This window comes from Hyperoodon ampullatus, assembly GCF_949752795.1.
Source record: "Hyperoodon ampullatus genome assembly, chromosome: 1".
Classification (NCBI taxonomy): Eukaryota; Metazoa; Chordata; class Mammalia; order Artiodactyla; family Ziphiidae; genus Hyperoodon; species Hyperoodon ampullatus.
The window spans coordinates 214,668,571-214,690,085 of NC_136914.1; the positions used below are offsets into that span (position 1 = coordinate 214,668,571).

At 38.6% G+C, this 21,515-nt stretch overlaps 1 protein-coding gene across 1 annotated transcript in view; it reads left to right on the forward strand.

Moving 5' to 3' along the window:
- Positions 1-21,515, forward strand: part of ATRNL1 (attractin like 1) — a gene marked incomplete at both ends in the record, with an annotated part of 692,251 nt that overhangs the window by 590,906 nt on the left and 79,830 nt on the right. Inside the window, one exon of the mRNA XM_079717281.1 lies at positions 3,167-3,281. Within this exon, the coding sequence (XP_079573407.1) occupies positions 3,167-3,281 (115 nt within the window). The remainder of the gene's footprint in view (positions 1-3,166; positions 3,282-21,515) is intronic.

Below are 21,515 nucleotides of genomic sequence, written 5' to 3' on the forward strand. Positions count from 1 at the left end.
ATTTTAGTAGCCTAGAAATACGATTCAAAACATTCATAGTGTTTTTCTTTTAGCCTTGGAATATGACAAGCCTATTCTCTAAATATTTACATCATTGGAGAATATCTATGTACTTATGCTGATTTTGGCTTAACATTTTCAAAAATAAGTCTGTTAAATTAAATGTAAGCTTTAAAGGGGAAAACCATAGATCTTGTAACTTGATACAAGTATTGCAACATTGCTTACAGCATTTTCTTGGAAGATTTTTATGCCCTTTACTTCTACTACCATGGCTACTTTCACCTTTATATTGAAAATTCCCAAAATGTATCTGTATGAGGATAATTTTAAAACATGAGATTTATGCTGCTATAAAGGAGAAATCCTTTATAACAACATAAAACCGTCATCACCAGAAATTTCAGTCTAAGTTTTACATGAAAGGGAACATATTTTATCTTTAATGCCTCATTAAACTTTCTGGAAACGGCAATATTCTAAAATATTCTAGGTGGATGACTACATATGTCTGTATTCCTTCTGAAAAATTCAAATATCAGTTAAAAGACTAAACAAATCATTTATAATTAATCATTAATAATTAAAGTAGTGGTATTTTTTCTTCCGTTTAATTTTGCCTTTATGTATACATGTTACTTTAAGTCAACCATGTCTCGCCTGCACTTTTTGAGTGAAATAGCCAAAACCACCATTCCTCAGCCAAATGATGTTCCTATTGTTTCAAAGGTGACGTTGTATTTAAACCTAAGTTCTCTGTGTGTTTTTGTTCACATGTATGTGCCTGGATTGTGTATGTTCACACACATGTGCTTGCACGTGTGTTTATGTTTGTGTGTGTGGGTGCATGATTTTTCTGTACATTCACAATATGATAAACTGCATTGTGTTGCTAAGAACATGGACTCAGGAAGCAGCCTACCTGAGTATAAATCCCAGCCCTGCTACTTCCTAGTTGTGTGAGTTTGAGCAAGTTTTTTTAACTTCTTGCTTTCATGTTCTCATCTTACAGGGTTGTTGTAAGATTTAAATAAGTTAATATATGTAAAGCATTTTGAACACCTAATCCATAGTAAGTATTTAATAACATATTAACATTACCGTTATAATCATTATCATATATTCATTTACTCTATTTTATTTCTAACGTCATATTATTTATACAAATGCATTGGTGGGTGATTATTACATATGTATTTCACTGAAATATTAAAGATATGCCTTGCTGTATGTCAATTATAGCTCAATAAAACTGGAAAAGATTTTTAAAAGATATGTCAACGGAATATTTTGGATTGTGATAATTTGATTAGATAAACTGTTATCATTGGTGAGAGCAAACACTTGCGAAAAAGCAACACAAATTGCATAACTTTGTTGCTCACAGACGACATATCAAATATCAAATATACTAAAATGCATTCAGGGACTTGCCCTGGCGGTCCAGTGGTTTTAAGACTTTGCCTTCCAATGCAGGGTGTGTGGGTTTGATCCCTGGTCAGGGAGCTAAGATCCCACATGCCTTGTGGCCAAAACACCAAAACAGTTTCATTGTAACAAATTCAATAAAGACTTTAAAAATGGTCCACATCAAAAAAAATCCTTTAAAAAATGCATTCATTTATTCAAATGTAGGCCTGTTGCACATCTACAATGTGCCAGGATTTAGTGTTAAAATGACACATCGTACCATATGATCCAGCAGCAATCATGCTCCTTAATATTTACCCAAAGGAGTTGAGAATTCATGTCCACGCAAAAACTTGTACATGGATGTTTATATCCAGCAGCTTTATTCATCATTGCCAAAATTTGGAAGCAATCAAGATGTCCTTCAGTAGCTGAATGGATAAATAAACTGTGGTACATCCAGACAATGGAATATTATGGAGCACTAAAAATAAATGAGCTATCAAACAATGAAAAGACATGGAGGAACATTACATGCATCTGTTTAAGTGAAATAAGTCAACCTGAAAAAGCTGAGTACAATATGATTTCAACTATATGACATTCTGGAAAAGGCAAAACTACAGGGACAGTAAAAAGATAGTACAGATGAACATATTTGCAGGGCAGGAATAGAAACGCAGACGTAGAGAATGGACTTGTGGACACGGGAGGAAGGGGAGGGTGGGATGAATTGGCAGATTAGGTTTGACATAAACACATTACCATGTGTAAAATAGATGGCTAGTGGGAACCTGCTGTATAGCACAGGGAGCTCAGCTCAGTGCTCTGTGATGACCTAGATGGGTGGGATTGGGGTAGGGGGAGGGAGGTCCGAGGGAGGGAAGGGATATATGTGTACATAGACCTGATTCACTTCATTGTGCAGCAGAAACTAACACAACATTCGTAAAGCAATTATACTCCAATAAAAAAAGACACGGAGAAACATTAAATGCATATTTTAAGTGAAATAAGGCAATCTGAAAAAGCTAAATACTACATGATTTCAACTATATGACATTCTGAAAAAAGCAAAACTATGGGGACAGTCAAAAATCAGTGGTTTCCAGGGGTTGGGGGTGGGACGAGGGATGAATAGGCAAAACAGAAAGAATTTTTAGGGCAGGAAAACTACTCTATATGATACTATAATGAAAAATACATGTCATTATACATTTGACAAGCCCATAGAATGTACAACACCAGGAGTGAACTCTAAGGTAAACTATGTATTCTGGGTGGTAGAGATGTGTCAGTGGTGGTTCCTCAGCTTGTACACATGTGCTGCTCTTGTGGGGGATGTTAATGATAGGGGAGGCTGTGCATGCATGGGGGCAGTGGGTTTATGGAAAATCTCCATAGCTTCCTCTTAATTTTGCTGTAAACCTAAGACTTCTTTAAAAAATAAAATCTATTAGGGAAAAAAAAACAAGATAAAAATAGAACAAAGCAATGAGTACTTTCCAAAAATTGCAAAAATATGTGCTAATATATAATGCCCCAAGAAAATGTCTTCTAAATGTAAACGACCACCATTACAAAAAAACTACATATTACTACAATAAAATATTCAATTGAACTATTAAAATATGAGAAATGGTGTGTCTTCAACTACTAGGAATAAACATTTTAGCTGCCTGAAGCATAGTAGGAAAAAAGTAAAATAACAGTGTCATGTAAACTATGCAAACTTAGAATGGGTTTTCTTTTTCAGGGAGCACCCAAACCAATAGCCATTGAACCATGTGCTGGGAACAGAGCGGCAGTTCTGACTGTGTTTCTTTGTCTACCGCGAGGATCATCAGGTGCCCCTCCCCCAGGGCAGTCAGGTAAGATGAATGAGGCACCATCAGCAGTTAAGAAAAACATGTAGACTGAACAGAAGAAGTAAACAATACTACCAGATAGCACAATAAAGATATTTACAAGGTTCTAATTTACAGCATGGTAAAATTTTATTAGAATACAAACTTCTACCCAAATATCTAGATATCTGCCTTGCTATAAATTCAGATTTGCAAGTGTTTCTCTTAAAAAATACGTGTTGAATATATGTGTATATTTGTGTATAACATACCATATGTATGTGCGTACGGACACACTTCAATTTGTTGTTGTCATTACAATGAGTAATCTCACTAGCAGGGCAAAGTGACCCTTTTGGGCAGCTTCTTTTCTCCCAGTATGTGTGTCATATGGGATGCCAAATTATAAATATGATTAGAAACTTGTTTCATAAATATGGAATCTAATTAGGGAACTTACTTACACGTTTGGAATGTTTTGTGGCATCGGAGGATAAAAGCTTGATGCAACCATCCTGGAATATTGAAGATAAGTTCTTGCTGTCAGCACCAGACAGGTGCGGTTCATGGACCCAGGGACCCTCTCCTTCACTTGAGCACAGCCAGCCTTTTCCTCTGATTCTCCTTTTCCTGCATAAAAAGTACATTTTGAATTCGAGGTAACTCTGTGTGTCCTCTTAGAGATCTTCTCATTGCTTTGACGGTGCCCACATTGTAAACATGCCCCATGTTGAGTATAACTTGTAACTAAATCACAAACCAGGCTTATTTCTCTCTTTGTGCGTATCCTCTTCCATCTGCTTACAATTTCTGATTGTTCTTTCTCCCCATTGTTTTCTTTAAACGACTCTCAGTGAAATGGATGCTTTTTGAGGGTCAGGGTTATTTCATATCTTTCTCTTAGTTCCCCTTAAGGATAAAATAAAGTGCCAGAGATCTGGCAGGTTCTCAACAGTAGTTGATGATAAACTCAGCTCCCTGCTTATTTTTCTTTCCTTAGTTCCCTAGTTAGCTTTGACCTTGCTCCTCACTTTCTTGATTTGTGTCCAATGAGACACAAAAATGGAAGCTACACTACTTTATACCTTATAAATTTTAAGATATTTATGTAACGGAATTTTTCCCATACAGGGACAGAGGAATTCCATCACCTTTAGACTTGTCATTTATGGTACCTGATGATATCTTGTTGCAGGAGTTTCTACCCAAAGTTCATTTGTAGATGTTTATTCAATGAAACAAACCTTCTCATATGTTGAGCCAATGCCTCACTTTTCTCCTTTCAGAACAACCAAGGTAAATGGGATGCAGTAAATAGAATAGCTTGGCCGCTGGTCAGATAAGATGGATAATTGTAGGTACTGTGCCCAGCTAATGGAAGTATTGTTTCAAAGCTGGGATGATTTCCAAAACAAACACTTTACTAATGAAAACAAGTCTATGTGATATACACCAAGGTTCTTCTAGATCCTTGACAAGATGATGTACTGATGGGCAGAGTGAAGGCAACTGCCAATACGCTGTCCCTTTAACCTTTGAAATCTTTTTGACTGGTTTGAAAAAGCCAAATAGCAGTGTGGACCATTACCTCAGCTGTGTTTTATTACAGATGCATTGCAGTTACTAACGGTAATGGTAAATTAGATGTGTGTAGTGTTTTACTCTTTACAAAGTATTTTCCTATTTTTCACATTTGATCCTTATGACAAGCCTGTGCCATAGGTATTATAAAACTCACTTTATAAATGAGAGACTTGGTGTATATAAATATCTGTATTTCTATACTCAAGGAATAATTGGAAAGATATTAGAGTAAAGAGCAAAACAACAACAAAAAATACTTACTACTAACATTCCAGGTAATTTTTCCTGATGATCTATAGCAGAGAGCTTATTTCTCTATAATCTACAGCCTATGTCTTCACAAAGCCAAACATTTGGAGGAGTACTGAAAATGTCCCCAGGGTTAACACAAGTAGACAAAACCTTGAGTTCATTCACAACACTTCTTACAGTGACTGTAGATTGAGCTATGTTGAATATCTGTGTGAATAATTCAGGATGAGTTTGTTCTTTGTTTAAAAAAAACTAATAAAATTTCTCTAGCTAACTTTATAGGAGTAGGAAGAGGAAGAGTCATTGATTCTATTCCTTCAAAGTCAAGCATTGTCTTCTGTCTGCAGTCTACTTTGGAATGCATCAAGGACATAATGTTATTGATGGATGGATAGTAGGATGAGTAGATGGACAGATATGTCATAAAGCAAGTAAAGCAAATGTTAATGGTAGAATCTAGGTGATGGGAATACTGGAGTCCATTGTAAAATTCTTTCCACTTTGCTGTATGTTTGAAATTCTTTATGGTAAGATGTGGGAAACAATAAAATTTTTTGAAAACTCTTGACTTTACTGGGGGAAGGTAAAGGCAGTGCCTATAGAGAGAAATTTTCTAATGTTCACATTTATGCTTTCCCTAAACAAGGCAAATGCTGACACCAGTATACAAACAAAATGAATTTTTTTTTCACTTTTCATCAAGATACTTGGTGTGTACCCAGTCAATTAAAACTTAACATAGTATCATCCAATATTTGAGAGGAAATGCCTTCCAGTGATAGTTTGGGAACCATATTGGTTCTCGGGAGGGAAATATTGACATTGGTTATCTCATTGCTAGAGTTTGGCTTATCTCATATCTTTACAGGAAGTCCACCTGTGTGCCTGTGCTTATCACAGTGCCCTATGTTTAGAAAGCAGTTCATAAATGTTCTTGATGATTATGATAATGATAGGAGACCTGGGAAACATGACCTTGAGCAACCACTTCTGTCTCTGAGACTCAGTGAACAACAATAAAATGAGCAATTGAACTAGAATCCATTCATTGATTCTCAAATTGCACAGCTAGGAGCTATGTGCTGAAGAGCCTTCTCCAGCATTGGTGCAGGGTTAGAGGTTAGGGGAGTTAAGAAGGAGGTAGTGGGCTTCCCTGGTGGCGCAGTGGTTGAGAGTCCACCTGCCGATGTGGGGGACACGGGTTCGTGCCCCGGTCCGGGAGGATCCCACATGCCACGGAGCGGCTGGGCCCGTGAGCTGTGGCCGCTGGGCCTGCGCGTCTGGAGCCTGTGCTCCGCCACGGGAGAGGCCACAACAGTGAGAGGCCCGCATACCGCAAAAAAAAAAAAGAAGGAGGTAGTGGAGTAGCTTCATGGACAGACCCCTGACCCCATCCCCACTGTGTGAAGGACAGGGCGCCCAGAGTCTTCTCTTGGCTCTTGGGCTATTTATGTCTCCTAATGTGAGTGTATCTATTCAATGAGGAATAAGCATTAATTATTAGATTAGAAGTCCTCTTACAGTACTTTGCACAATTTCTATTTTTTTTATCAGGTCCTTTTTTGAAATGTAGCTTCCTAAATGTCGAGTGATGCTTTTCAAAATGCACTCTTCACTACTATGAATAAAAGCATTTAAGAGAAGGATGAGTTTGGGGGTATGGAGAAGGTGGAAGCATCCTATGAGCATGGTGGTTTTCTCTCAGAACCTGAATGTCAGCACTAACAAATAAGTGATTCAGAAACAAGCAGGGGCTAGTTCTGGCCATCTCTTTTAAGTAGCAAGTAGTGGTTTGTTTTTTTTTAATTCAAAATATGGCATTGTCTTTGGACTTTATTCTATTTCTACCAGCATATATTTCAGTAATATTTAGCAAGTAATAAGTAGACATGGCCCTTTAATGTCTGTCTAAAATGTGTGAAGTCCCTTCCATGGCTCTCATTTTAACAGAGGTCAAAAGAGAAACTCCAGATTCATCCTTTAGATTACCCCATGCAGTAATCTTTTCCTTCTTCTTCTTCTTCTTTTTTTTTTTTTTTCCATGTAATGAATTTAGATGTTTATGAGCAATTCTCCCTCTAGGTGGCTTAGAAGAGTAAAAGCAAAAAATATTAAATAGGCTTTTTGGCACTCCTGGAGCTGGGCTAATTAGGTTCCCTGCTCCCCAGCCCTGTAAACCTGCTGCTTCATTCCTGTATTTTCTGTGAGCAACCACTGCCAACAATGCCAGACTCTCTTGGGCTAAAGTGGGATTTCTGCTGTTGACATATGTACACAGCCACTTTTTCTTCTGCCTCAAAGTGGTTGGAAGAATGACGTCCCCGTAAAAACAGGGCATATCAAGTAACCCTGCTGCATGTCTCCAATCACCTTGGACAGCAAGGTCCCCAAGCATTTTAGAGTCACATTAAGATGAAATGTGGACAAAGTAAATAGAGCTCTTCAAAAGCATAAACTGAAAATGATCATGATTGTGTCACTTTGTGATGAAGGATTATGGATTTCATAGTTTATGGATTCTTAGTAATATGAAGCAGATTAACTTTTCTCACTGGATTAAAAATCCGGTGGCCCAAATGTCCACTGCCAAAAGGGAGCTATGTGCTTCACCTAAATGTAGAATTTTGCCCTGATCTTGCCTTACGTTTGGCAAAAAAACAAAACAAAAACAAACAGAAACTGCTGGAAAGTCTAAGATTTTGAAACTTTTTTTTTAGGCTTAGAAATTTTGGCAGGATGACCAGATTATTTTGAAAAATCTAGAAATATTGTACGATGTTTAAAAATGGTAGTCTACCCACAGTGCCCTGGGTAATAATGACAAAAAGAGAACTCTGGTTTAGTCAAATGAAAAGAGGAGAACAAGAACTAGCAGTTCTGAGCACTGAAGCAGGTTCTTTACATACACTAATTCTTTTAACCCTCTTAATGAACCTGAAAAGTAGCTATTATTATCCCACTTTTACAGATTAAAAAAAAATCTGGAAACTCAAGAGAGATTAAATGACTTGTCTGAGGGCCAATACAGCCAGTGAGTGAGTGAACCAGAATTCAAATTCAGGGCCATCTAGATCCTCAGGCTGTGAGACTCTCCTTCATCACTGTGCTTCCCTGGATAAAGATACAGGGGTACTCAGGATAGCCCATGTTCCAGAAAAATCTTTATATTCAGATCAAAGAGGAAGGACCTGGAGTGTTCTGCTAAGCATTGGACTTAAGGGGGCAAGAAGGATATATTTACCGTTCCTGGTGATTTAACTCCAGAAATTTGGTAAAATGCAAAGGTGCACGTGCCATGACACATCTGCTAATGGAAGTATGACTCCGTTGTGTAATAACAACTTGGGGCATGTAGTTATAGGAAAAGAACTTCGGCTTGTATGTGTGAGTTATGGACTTGGAGTCCCAAGTCCCAAGATGTAGATCCAGCTCTGCCACCAGCTAACATTTCGCCAAGACTTTTCATCTCTGGGTCGTAGTTTCTCATGTATAAAATGACTGGATTGGGCTAGGAAATCCTAAGATGGATTTCACTCTACTCCTGTTGTACAGTTCTACTACAGATTATGCTAAGTCACACCAGTTTGGGGTAGGAAGAGCAAGTAACTTGTTTCTAAGTAGTACCTTATCTTTCCAGCTGCTCAGGACCAGTTAAGAAGCTATATTCCTATGTATATTGCTTGTTAGTGAATAAAAATAATTAGCACCGGGCTTCTCTGGTGGCGCAGTGGTTGGGAGTCCGCCTGCCGATGCGGGGGACACGGGTTCGTGCCCCAGTCCTGGAAGATTCCCCACATGCCGCGGAGCGGCTGGGCCCGTGAGCCATGGCCGCCGGGCCTGTGCGTCCGGAGCCTGTGCTCCACAACGGGAGAGGCCACAACAGTGAGAGGCCCACGTACCAAAAAAAAAAAAAAAAATTAGCACCAATGCTTAATTTTTTAAAATAATTTTAGTCCATTTCTTTTTTTAAATTAATTTATTTTATTTATTTATTTATTGGCTGCTTTGGGTCTTTGATGCTGCGCACAGGCTTTCTCTAGTTGGAGCGAGTGGGGGCTTCTCTTTGTTGCAGTTCAGGGGCCTCTCTTTGTTGCAGTTCAGGGGCTTCTCATTGCAGTGGCTTTTCTTGTTGCAGAGCACGGGCTCTAGGTGCACGGGCTTCAGTAGTTGTGGCACGTGGGCTCAGTAATTGTGGCTTGCGGGCCCTAGAGCACAGGCTCAGTAGTTGTGGCGCACGGGCTTAGTTGCTCCGCAGCATGTGGAATCTTCCAGGACCAGGGCTCGAACACATGTCCTCTGCATTGGCAGGAGGATTCTTAACCACTGCACCACCAGGGAAGTCCCGGATCCTTAAATTTTAAAAAAATTCTTAATAATTTTATTAATAAAGATTAGTTGTCAATCTTCTCATGCAAATCTTCTGCTCATGCCTCTGAAACCAGTTTTTTAAAGCTAATTTGCATTTTCCAGAACCTTCCAGAGTTTCCTGTCCCTTAGGACTCTGTTTTCCTTCCATAACTCTGCCACAATACCTTCACACTTGTAGAAACACACCTGTTGATCTAATCTCAGCACTCTCTTTTTTTGAGGTGGCTGGAATAAGAAATAGAACTACTGAATTGTATCAAAACTTCATTATAAGAATGTCATGTTAGTGACCTTTTAAGCCCAAATTCAGATATTGTTTACATCCAACATATGGGTCTTCATAAAAAGAAAGAAAAAGTGGGCACTCATGGCAAAACAAACTACAAAATTAGGAAAGAGAGCCCAGGAAATGACAGAGATAAGAACAAATGTCTGAGATTATCGTTAATAATACAACTTTGTGTCAAATAAAAAAACAACCCTGATATTAAAAGTAAACAAAATCAACAGTAGGAAGTAATTTTATCTTCTATCCAAAATATAGTTATTATGAATCTTCATTTGTTACCTTTATTCATTCAAGAAATATTTAAAAGTATCTGCTACATGTCAGGCACTGGATATATGGTGGTGAACAAAACAGATTCCTGCCCCCATAGATTTTAGAGCCTACATGGAGATAAACATGAACAAATAATCATTCAAATAAACCCATAATTATAAAATATGTTGTTTTATGAATAAAGAGTAGACAGTGTTATGACAAAGAAGTGAAATAAAACTGATGTACAATTGCTAAGCTTTAATATCTTCCCATAGTAGTAACAAAATGGTAAACGTAGTCATTAAGATGTCCTTTCCTCAGTTCTCACTTGTCATCACGTCTCTGTAGTGTTTGATGAATATTCCCCATTGCCTCTCCAATGTCTGGAAACTCCCTCTGGTGTTCTTTACCTCAGTCTATCACAGGTGCCTACTTAGAACCTACTTAGAGATAATGGCTGTAGAGCATGTCCCCTCTGTTCGTTACCTACTTCTTCTGCCCTCTGAGTACCGATAGGCATTCCCTGAGGATTAGTCCTTAGCCAACTTCTCATCCTTGTCCACTCTCTCCCTTTAGGGTGATGCTCTCTTTGCTCATTTAGGGGGCTTTTCAGATGATAATTCCCAACTACATGGGTCTCCAGCCAACACTGGATTTGACAGTGTTTCACTATAAAGTCACTCTTCCTTCCCCCTCTCTCCTGTTACCGTCCCTACTGCCCAGACTAGCTCTTCTACCCTGACTTTACTGTTTTTGTAAAGTCCATTTCAGAGTGACTCAAGTTTGAAACTTTGGAGTTAGCTTTTTTTCTTCTCTCTTTCTCCTCTTTGACCTCCAAGTAACCACGAAGCTCTTTAGATTTTACCCCTGAAGCAGATAGAACAGACTTCCTTCTGCCATTCTTACTCCCTCCATTTTTTGCCCAGGCCCTGGTTGCCTCTCACCTGGACTTCTGCCAAAGGGAAGCACAGTTCGAATCATACCGCTCCTTTCCTCATAGACCTTTGCTGACTTTTCATTGCCTGATGAAATAAGTCCAGACATTTACTCTGGGCTGTAAGGTCCTCCTTGACCTCTCTCCAACCTTCTTTCAGGTTTAGCAGGCACAGAGTCCTTACCAGTGCCCACCAGCACAACCTCTGGCCAGTTTGGGGCCCTTGTGCAATTATTTTAACCTCTTGAACCCTCAGTTTCCTCGTCTATGAAGTAAGGAAGATGACTGGGTAGAATGTCTTTATGATTGCTGTTAGGCCTGTAACTCCACATGTGTATCTCTCCCTGTGATTCCATGAGTGTATATGTGTTGTTGTCACATTCACTATTGTTCCCTGTTCCTGAAATGCCCTCTCCCTCTCAGCTGCCTGTGCTCAAAGCCCAGTTCAAATGCCACTTCTTCTTCCATGAAGCCTTTTCAGTTTCCTCCATACAAATGTGACCTCATTCTCCTTGAAATCCTATAGAATTTGCTGGGTCACTTCTTTACTGCTTTCTAACATATATCAAAGTCACTGTGTACTTTTCTTTCTTCCCAGGTAGTAAGCTCCCTGAGGGCAGTGGTTATATCTTAGTTTATCTCTGAATCCCTAGTAGCTAACAAGTTCTTGGTACTTAGTAGTTGCTTGATAAGTATTTAATTAATGAATAAAGTTAATTATCCTTAAATGGTAGAACTTCTTCACCAAAAAAATATGTAGGAAATATGTAGATATACACTACACAAATGTAAACTTTACTAGGTAAAATTTCACTTCAGGCCCATACTCTTTGATAGAATGGATTTTATGTTTTCATGATTCATGTAGGAGTCAAGCTACATTTCTTAGGGACTAAAATCAAGCCCAACACTGAACCTTTGATAAAAAATATCTATAAAACTTACTTGCTCAGATTTAAGGTTCAATGAAAATCAGGATATTAGTGAAAGATGACACAAAATAATAAAGCAAATTATATTTCCAATGTAATATATACTAAACCTATCATAAAGTTATTCTATTTTTATAATTTGGACTTTGTTTTCTTAGATAATAATTTTTACAAAACCATTTTATTTAAATTTGAAAAAGCACAACTCAGTTCCACCCTTTATGATCAGAAAAATAATATTGAACCTTGTGGGATTAATGTCCACATATTACTTATACACAGGACAAATAACCTCACAAGATACACCTGGCAAATAAAAAGTATCAATTGCTCTTGTGGCTGTTACCATTAATATACACCATTAACACAATCTATTTTATGCTCATTACTATTCTTTGAATTATCACTTCCCTATGAGGTATATATTATCACTTTTATTTCACAGATGAGGAAAATTAATTCATGGAGCTTACTTGCCTACATAGTAAATAAGTGATGGAGCCAAAATTTAAAACCAGAAAATTTCACACCATGGTGCTCTTTCCATATCTTTTTTTGGGGATGCGGGGGGTGGATTTTTTGGTTAGCCGTGTGCTTTTGGGGATAGCACAGGCTCACAAGCTTTTTCTTTTACTGACAGTGTCACTGTGAAGTAGCATAGCCATCATTCTCTCATTTGAGATGTTGAAGTTTATCTCTGTGCTATTGTCAATTGAGAGAAATTGATGAATGTGTAAATGAAACAAAGAAGAAAATAAAGACAACAAACTTGAAGAATAGTGAACCTGGCTAATTGAACATGCTGCAGAAGTGAGTGAAATACCCTAAAAGTTAACCCACTCAAATACTTTCAAGATAGAGCAATTAGAAACAAACTCACATAAAAAGTCAGAATTTATGGACATGAGAAGTGAGACCACCAGCACTGAAAGCATGGCCAACACATTTTTCTTTTATTTTTCTTCTCCCCACGTGCCACCCCTTTCAGGTATTTCTAGATTTGACTGGTAAATAATTACTGTGGTCAAAGAGAAAAATAGGAAAAAGTAAGCAACTCAACAAATCAACTTACAAAGCGAAAGGAAAAAAATCAAGATTTGTTTGAAATAAGCAAGCTGCCCTTGAAGCCACAAAACAACAAAATAAGAATTTTGTGGGTATGAATAAAATTTAAAGGCTAAATCACTCCCGCCCCCTTATTTCTTTTGATAGGTAACACCATGGTCTCTATATAAAACTGCCAATTAGTAAAACATTTTACTTTTAATTGGTCATGAATTAAGTAGTCCTGCATTACATAGGTTTAGAGGAATTTAGCAGAAGGCTACCTCCTGCATTTAACAAGGATAGACGGGGGGGTAATCCTGAGTGTCAGAGAATTTTAGAATTTTTGGAGCTTTAGAAATGGCCTTAGAAATCACTTAGTTCTATCCCACATTTTGCAGAGGAAAGCTGAAGAGCCAGAGATGGGGAGAGACTTGTCTCAGGTCAACGCTGAGCAGGGACTACAGCCAGGGTCTCTGGATCCCTCATGCAGGAACGGACTTTACCCCTCCCTCATGTTTATTTATGCCAGGTTGCAAAATATAACCAGAAAAAATTAATAACAATCCACTTCTTACCAGAAGGCAGTACCGCATATGTTCTGCCACCAGGGCAGAAATGGCAAACAGAAAGGAACTCCCTAGATCCAAAAAGGGAAATTAAGTAACTTGAGAAAATATGTCTCCTTATCAGCAAACTGACAAAATGCTAAGAAAATGTGGGTCAAGGGCCCTGGGAGTTCCTTCTTCTCACGTAAACATTTTTCTGGGGACCACTTCAGAGGGCCAGTGGTCCCTTAGCAAATCCGGTGGGAGTACACTCAAGTTTTCATAAAAATTCTGTGTTACACCATTAGCTGATTTAGTCTCAGATCTTACTTTTCCTTTAAAATGGTGCCATATCTACCAAAGGCATTTTCGAGTTTTGATATGCCTTTATTCTTAATGAAAGGTCTAGTGGAGGAACAAGCACCAGTAGTAGTAATGTTGAATTCTATAAAAAGGTAAATGTTGATTAGAATTACATTAACTCCTTATGACCAGATGGCTTAAGGGCTTTCAGGGAAAGAGTTAACGGCCTTCTGAAAAGTGAGTGACTTACCTCCTTTCATTCACCTAATTATTTGCAGATTAGCATAACCCATCTAAGTTAGGCCAACCTCCCTAACTGATGGACAGCAAGTTCAGGTAAAGCACACGGGCACAACCTAAGAGAGAGCTCATCCTCCTCCTTAAGAGCTGGGAGGCTTAATGGTGCACAGGACTCCCAGGAGGTGGTTTGAAGAGTCTGCATGGTCCCTGGGATCGTCATTTAGAAGCCTTGGAGGAATAAATGGATTTCTGCCCCGTGAACCTGCTGTCTGACATAATTTGAACTGAACCTTGAAGGCCCTAGAAGTCTGGATGCAGTGACCATACACTGAGTTCCATTTATTCAGCGAGCCAGGCAAGGATCATCAAATCAATAACATGACTATGCCATCTGCTTCCATCATAATGAAAAATGACTCCTTAAGTTTTCTGTGAGGCAATTAGCTCTGACGGTAGAGCCGCAATGGCGAGAGGCCAAGTCACATTTGTATTCAAAACTCCACCAGTAAAATAGAAAGGAACTGTTGTCCATATTAATAGATACACAAAATGTATAAATAGGGTACTTTGGGATTACTGTATTGATGGAGATTATTATACCACTGCAGAAACACAGAGATAAGAAGGGCACTGAAATGACATCTGGCTCATCCAACTGCTTGCAGCCACAGCTGGTGACCCTGTCCAGAATCATCTCGGACAGACAGACTGTTTCTGAAGACCTTCCCAAAAGACATATCCATAACTTCCGGGACTAATTCATTCTGTTATTTAACAGTCTTCACTGCAGTTTGATTCCATTTTCTTTTGTTCTCTTTCTTCTTGTTCTCGTCTTTCCAAAAATAGAGAACAGCTGATTTTGTTCCTTATAATTATCTATCACTTGGGTGCTGGAAGGCAGTTTTGAAATCACCTCCCAGCCTTCAGTTCAGGTTCCGTACAGGACTCCAGGTCCTTCCATCCCTGCCTTGGAACTTCCAGCTTAGGTCACCTCGTGACGCTCAGAATGCTCTTTGACCTTCCCAGATATCACTGGCTTAAGAACCATGAAACAGAAAGGAATTCTAGAGGTAGTTCTGTCCCTTTGTGTGACAGATGTGGATACCGAGGTTCACCTGAACAGACTTCCTTAGAGTCCCATATCTATTACATGGCAGGACCAATGCTAGAACCCAAGGGGCTCTCTCCGGCTTTGTTCTCACTGTTTGTTTTCAGTGCCTAACCTCTCGTAAAATGAACTGCCCTGCCTCGCTGGTTACTTACAGTTCAGTGGGTCTCCTCTGTAGGAGGAGTCCTAACCTTTTCTGCCGTTCCGCATTTTGTATTTATGCTCACTACTTTTCTTGCACAAGAAAAGGGAGCAGTGAGTTTCGGTTCGTTTCTCCGATGTTTCAAGGTCATTTTTGAAGCCAAATCCTATCATTCCAAATGCCATTCTCGTTCCCTGTCCCTATTTGTGTTATTTGCAAATAGGATGATTTCAGGGAGACATTAAATGCCTCACGCTGCTGGATTCCAATGTGACTTTTAAAATACCACTTGTTATGAATACGCCACACCTCTGTCCCTTTGCAAGTGCTAGTCCTTCTGCCTGGAGTCTCCTCCAGTACACACACCTACCCTTGCCCCCAGGAGACTTTCTAATTCAAGGGTCACCTCCTCTGTGGGGCTTGTCCCCATCTCTAACCAACCATGCTTTTTTAAAAAAATTTATTACTATAAAAATTTTATTACACTATGACTACTCTACCCAGACAAGCTAAGGGCAGGGATTTCCCCATTGTTTACCATTATATCTCCAGCGGCTAAGTGGTGCCTAGAGCATAATAGAAACGCAATATATTTGCCTAATTATTTTCCTTCTTTCTCCTACTCATCTGTCTTTATCGGTGATAACTTCCCAGAGTCCAACTCTTAAGCTTCCTGTGAATTCATACTTTTGACTGCATTTTATCCATGTACTTATTATTTGTACCTTAATGTAAATTAATTCTAAATACTTCTTAGGTTTAAAAAGAAACACGCTCCTTAATCTCTGGTCTAAATTTTGGCTTATGAAGTAGAATTGAAAACTTTACTGAAGTTAAAATGACTGATTCCTCACTACTGACCAGGGCTGTTATTTAGCCTCATTCTGGACACCAATTTGTCATGGGTCATGTTATTCATTTTGCAGTATGATTTTTTTCTATGCTTACTAACAGATTTCTTTGGGTGTTTTGTTATTTTTTTTCCACATATAAAAATCTCACTTTGATGGTTTGGTCATTCTTTTTTGTTTGTTTTTTGTTTGTTTTTGTTTTTGTTTTTTTGCAGTACGCGGGCCTCTCACTGTTGTTGGCCTCTCCTGTTGCGGAGCACAGTCTCCGGATGCACAGGCTCAGCGGCCATGGCTCACGGGCCCAGCCGCTCCGCGGCATGTGGGATCTTCCCAGACCGGGGCATGAACCCGTGTCCCCTGCATCGGCAGGTGGACTCTCAACCACTGCGCCACCAGGGAAGCCCGGTTTGGTCATTCTTAAGATCATTGTTTGACCGTTCCTAAGACCATTCTTTTTTCCTATTCTTAAAAATGAATGTTTCATAGGCTCTTCTTCATTCTTGGTGCTTTAAGTGGTATCAGAGTCCCTACCAGGGACTTGGTGGCCTAGATAGGTCACCAGATCCTGCTTCTGCTACTTGGACCATGGATATTCAGCCTCTTCTAATTCTTGATGGGCTATGTGGCTTTTACATCTCTTGTTGCTGGTATTCAGATCACAGTTTTTCTTAAGACTGAGATTTTTCTAGCACTTTGAGTCTGTTTTAAGCATAATTTTTATTAACCTTTTCTCTTGAATGTAAAAACAAGTCAGTCTTTTTAAACCTAGCTTATGCTTGTTGTACAACAGATAATGTTCTATTTCCCTTTATATCTCCAGTGGGTCACTTCAGTCTTTGCATTAATGCTTTTCACTTTCTCCAATGCTTCAGAAACATCATCTTTTCCTAGGCTCCTTAGGTGACTTTTAGCCTTGTTAGGACACTCCTAAGTTCCATTTTATCTCTTTGTGAAGGTCTTGCCTGCCCATCTGAGCTTCCCTTCAACTTCCTTTGTCCATCTGCGTTAAAAGTATTTCAAAGAAATTCAAATTAAAACAATACTGAGATATCATTTCTCACCTATCACATTGGTGAAAATTTTAAAGTATGACAACACATTGCTGGTTCGAATGCAAACTAGTACAGCCCTCCTGGAGGAGAATTTGGCAATACCTAAAAAAACTACACTTGCACTCTTTTGACCCAGCAATCCCACTTCTAGGAACGTACCCTAAAATACACCTCCAGCAGTATGAAAATACACAACCATTGGTTATTTATTTCAGCATTGTTTGTAATCACATAATATTGGGAATGAACTAAATGACCATACATAGAAAAGTAGTAAAATAAGTTATGATACATTCACAAATGGAGTATAATGCATCAGTAAAAAAGAATTAGGAAGATCTCTATGAACTGATATGAGATTGTTTCCAGGATATATTATGAAGTGAAAAATGTAAAGTGCAAAATAATACCTAGAGCATGCAATCCTTTATGTAAGAAATAAGGAAATTTAAGCAAATATACAGATAACTACTAAATTTTGCAAAAGATTATAAGAAAGATAAATGAAAAACTAATGATATTGGTTACCTACAGGAAATGAAGTGGGACTGGAGTATAAAATGGGGAAATAAGAGAGGGAGTTTTAGGGATGAGGAGGAAGTGACACTTCTTTGAGTGGACCTTTTTAAAAATCTCTGACTCTTAGAAACACTGGAATGTTTCACATACCTAATAAATAAATAAATAAATAAAATTGGGATGTGAAGAACCCAGGATGGAATACAAACGGTGAAACGTGAACTTAAATGCATTACAAATGAATAACATACCTACACTGAGGAGATAGGAAAGAAAAGAGCAACCTAAGTAATTTTGGAAAATAGTATTTTGCCTGTATAGTGTAAGGCTAAAGGCAGAGAGAACCACACACAAACATCGTACTATGGTTAGTACATTTGCTTCTTCTGGAAACAGGGGCATGTGTTAGCAATTCTGACATTACTGTGTGCGAGGATACAGGTAGATAAATAGAGAAATACAGAAATACAGATGGTGTAAGTGGGTTAGTATACATATGCGTGTTTCCTAGTTGTGTCCACTGAGAGGGCCTGGAAGCAATGATAACTCAGTAGCAGTGAACACACCTAGCACCCATATCTTGGTTTCTTAACACCATTTTCCAATAAAAGGAACCAGGGCTTTTCGGGGAAATAGTTTACTCCAAGGCTAGGAAGGGAAAATGCAAGTTGAAACAGAACATCTGGTTCCAGAAAGTAAGTGTTCAAAAAATTATGAAGACATGTTGAAAAGATGCAGAAGCCCACCTGAAGGAGCACCCAATTGCCAAGGCTGGAACAACTTGAACAAAAAATAAATAAGTATACTATTGGATTATAGCTCAAAGAATAAATTAAATACCTACAAGTCTACACTAACACAGATATATAATTGAATAAATAAATAAATGAGAGTGAAGGAGCAGCTCTTCCTTACAGTAGAATTCCAGTTAATGAATATATAGAAAATAAGGAAAACAGAAAAATCACCATTAGATAAATACTAGAGTAGTACTTATTGCAGGCAAGAACCATTGATGAAATCTAAAATTAGTGGGAGAAAATATCATATAAATAGTACATTTGCATAGCCTCCAAGTATCTTCCCACAAGACACTTATTAATTACAAAGGGGAAAATAATAAATTTATGGTAGAAAAATGTAGCAGACATGACCTTATCCAAATGATCAAAGTTAATGTCACCAATAATAAGACATAAAAATCATATACCCCTGATATGTTGCACTGAAACAAAGAAAAACATCACTTCTGCGGTATTCTTGTTAAATGCATAATGCCAATGTAATCATGAGAAAAGATCAGACAAATCCAAACTGAAGAAGAGTCTATAAAACAAACTGACCAGGGCTTCCCTGGTGGCGCAGTGGTTGGGAGTCCGCCTGCCGATGCAGGGGATACGGGTTCGTGCCCCGGTCTGGGAGGATCCCGCATGCCGCGGAGCGGCTGGGCCCGTGAGCCATGGCCGCTGAGCCTGCGCGTCCGGAGCCTGTGCTCTGCAGCGGGAGTGGCCACAACAGTGAGAGGCCCGCGTACCGCAAAAAAAAAAAAAAAAAAAAAAAAAAACTGACCAGAACTCTTCAAAAGTGTCAAGATCATGAAAGACAAAGGAAGACTGAGGAATTAACACCGATTAGAGACTAATGACATTACATGCAGGAAGATCTTGAATTAAATCCTGGAACAGAAATCAAACATGAGTGGGAAAACTGGTGAAATTCAAATAAGGTCTACAGATTACTCAACAGTATTATATCAGTGTTCATTTTCTGATTCTGACAGTTATACTGTGATTATGTAAAATGTTGTCATTAGGAGAAGCTGGGTGAAGGGCAAAGGAAAACTCTAATTCTTTGTAACTTTTTTGTAAGTCTAAAATTATTTCAAAGTGAAAAGTTAATAAAGAGTATTTCTCAGGCTTCTTCTCCAAGTGGGTCATATTCCAAAACTTAATCTACAGTCCGTGTTGGTGGTATAGTGGTGAGCATAGCTGCCTTCCAAAAGTTAATCTATAGATTACAGGCTATATTTTCTCATAGAAATTATATTTCCCTGGTTATATGGTTCCTGGGCTAGCACTCAAGAGCTCACTTAACCTAGAATTTTTGTATGTATGTGTGTCTCTGCTTATTTATTAACTATCCTCACCATATTCTAGAATGTGAACAATTTACTCTGGCCATGTTCCTTAGGGTTTCAAGAGGAACAATAGATTAAGAATAGATAATACATATTGAGGGTCCCTATGCATGTGAGTTCACACACACACACACACACACACACACACACCTTTGAACACTGGGGACACAGATTTCTCTAATTCTAAATTCCGAAAATGGTCCTGCACGGGATCTAGTAAAGTAGGGACTGGTGCCGAAATGAGAAAATAGCATGCCAAGAAGCTCTGGGAGAAGAGAGAGAAGAGATGGTCACAATGATCATTTTCATGATTGCTCCCTGGCCCCTCCTGTGTTTCTAGAGAGAATGATTGATCATCATCAGGAGTGTTGCTGCTTCTCACTGTAGAAAATGCTACACAGAGTTGCCCAGATGAGAAGCAGCTTCATCACAAACCTGCTCTTGTTCTTGCAACTCAATTGGGAGTATCTGTCCGTGTGACTTTCAGTTTGGGGCTCAACTATTGAAAGCTCTGCTGTCTGTGCCCATGACCTCTCCCAGTCAGCAGCCACATGAGCTTTTTGTGCCTCAGTTTCAGCTGTTCAAGCGAATGGGTATCACAGTCTTTGAAGCTCCTCCTCAGAATTTCCAAAGTGAATCTTGTATAAACCACACAGTTTATATTAAGCCAGGCCATCCCAAACATACCTCCAAATTTGGTGAAAGTCTATCTAGCCATTATGTGATGTGTTAAAATATAAATGAAAACTTAATTTATAGTAACTAAATAACAACATTAGATTTACTGAGTACCTGCCATGTACAGTCACTATCCCAGGGGTGTGTGTGTGTGTGTGTGTGTGTGTGTGTGTGTGCGCGCGCGCACGCACGCACGTATGTATAAAATGATCTCATTTTCTTACTACAACCCATAGGGGAATTTATGCCTATTTTACAGCTAAAGAAACCAAGCTTCAGAAAGGTTTTATACTTGCCAAAAATGTTTTATTTGCCAAAGATTTTAGAACAAGCAAGTTGTAGAGCTGATTTTAGAGCCAGGTCCATGTGACCTGTATGCTGAGCTGCCCCATTGTTGAAGTCTCTGAGGCCCCATCTGGCAGTCCACTTGCTCACATATTGGAGACATTGAAAATCTTATGGATGCCTCTGTGCTATCCCATTGAATCATTCCCTGATCCTTGAACTACATGTTCATTTCTTATTTTGTCCATTAGAATGCCTTACTCTTAAAATATTAACTTTAAGTAGTTTGTGGATTTTTTCTTCCTCCCATCTTTAAATCATATTTGATGGGTAAATCAGAAAGTGTAGAACTTCTCATGCAACAGGAGGAGCAAGGTTAATAAAAGCTTAAAGCAAGATGATACTCATTTACTGAATTATTTGTATTGATACTTACAATGTGTTACCATATTTTTGGTTAAAATTTTGAAAATGTTTGAAAGAATTGGGCATCTCAAGACCATGTTGAGACTAAGAAGCTCTTCCTATTAAAAATATTCTTAAATTATGTCAACATAGACATGTTGTACTGAGCAATTATAGAGGGTGAGGCTTCTAATGCAAATGCCATTTCTATTATGGATCCTTCTCAATTTAAAAAATATATTCGATAGGCTACGTAAATGTCCAAAGTGAGCAGACACACACACAACCAAAAAAAATCTACCATTTATTACTTACTATGAGTCAGTTGCTAT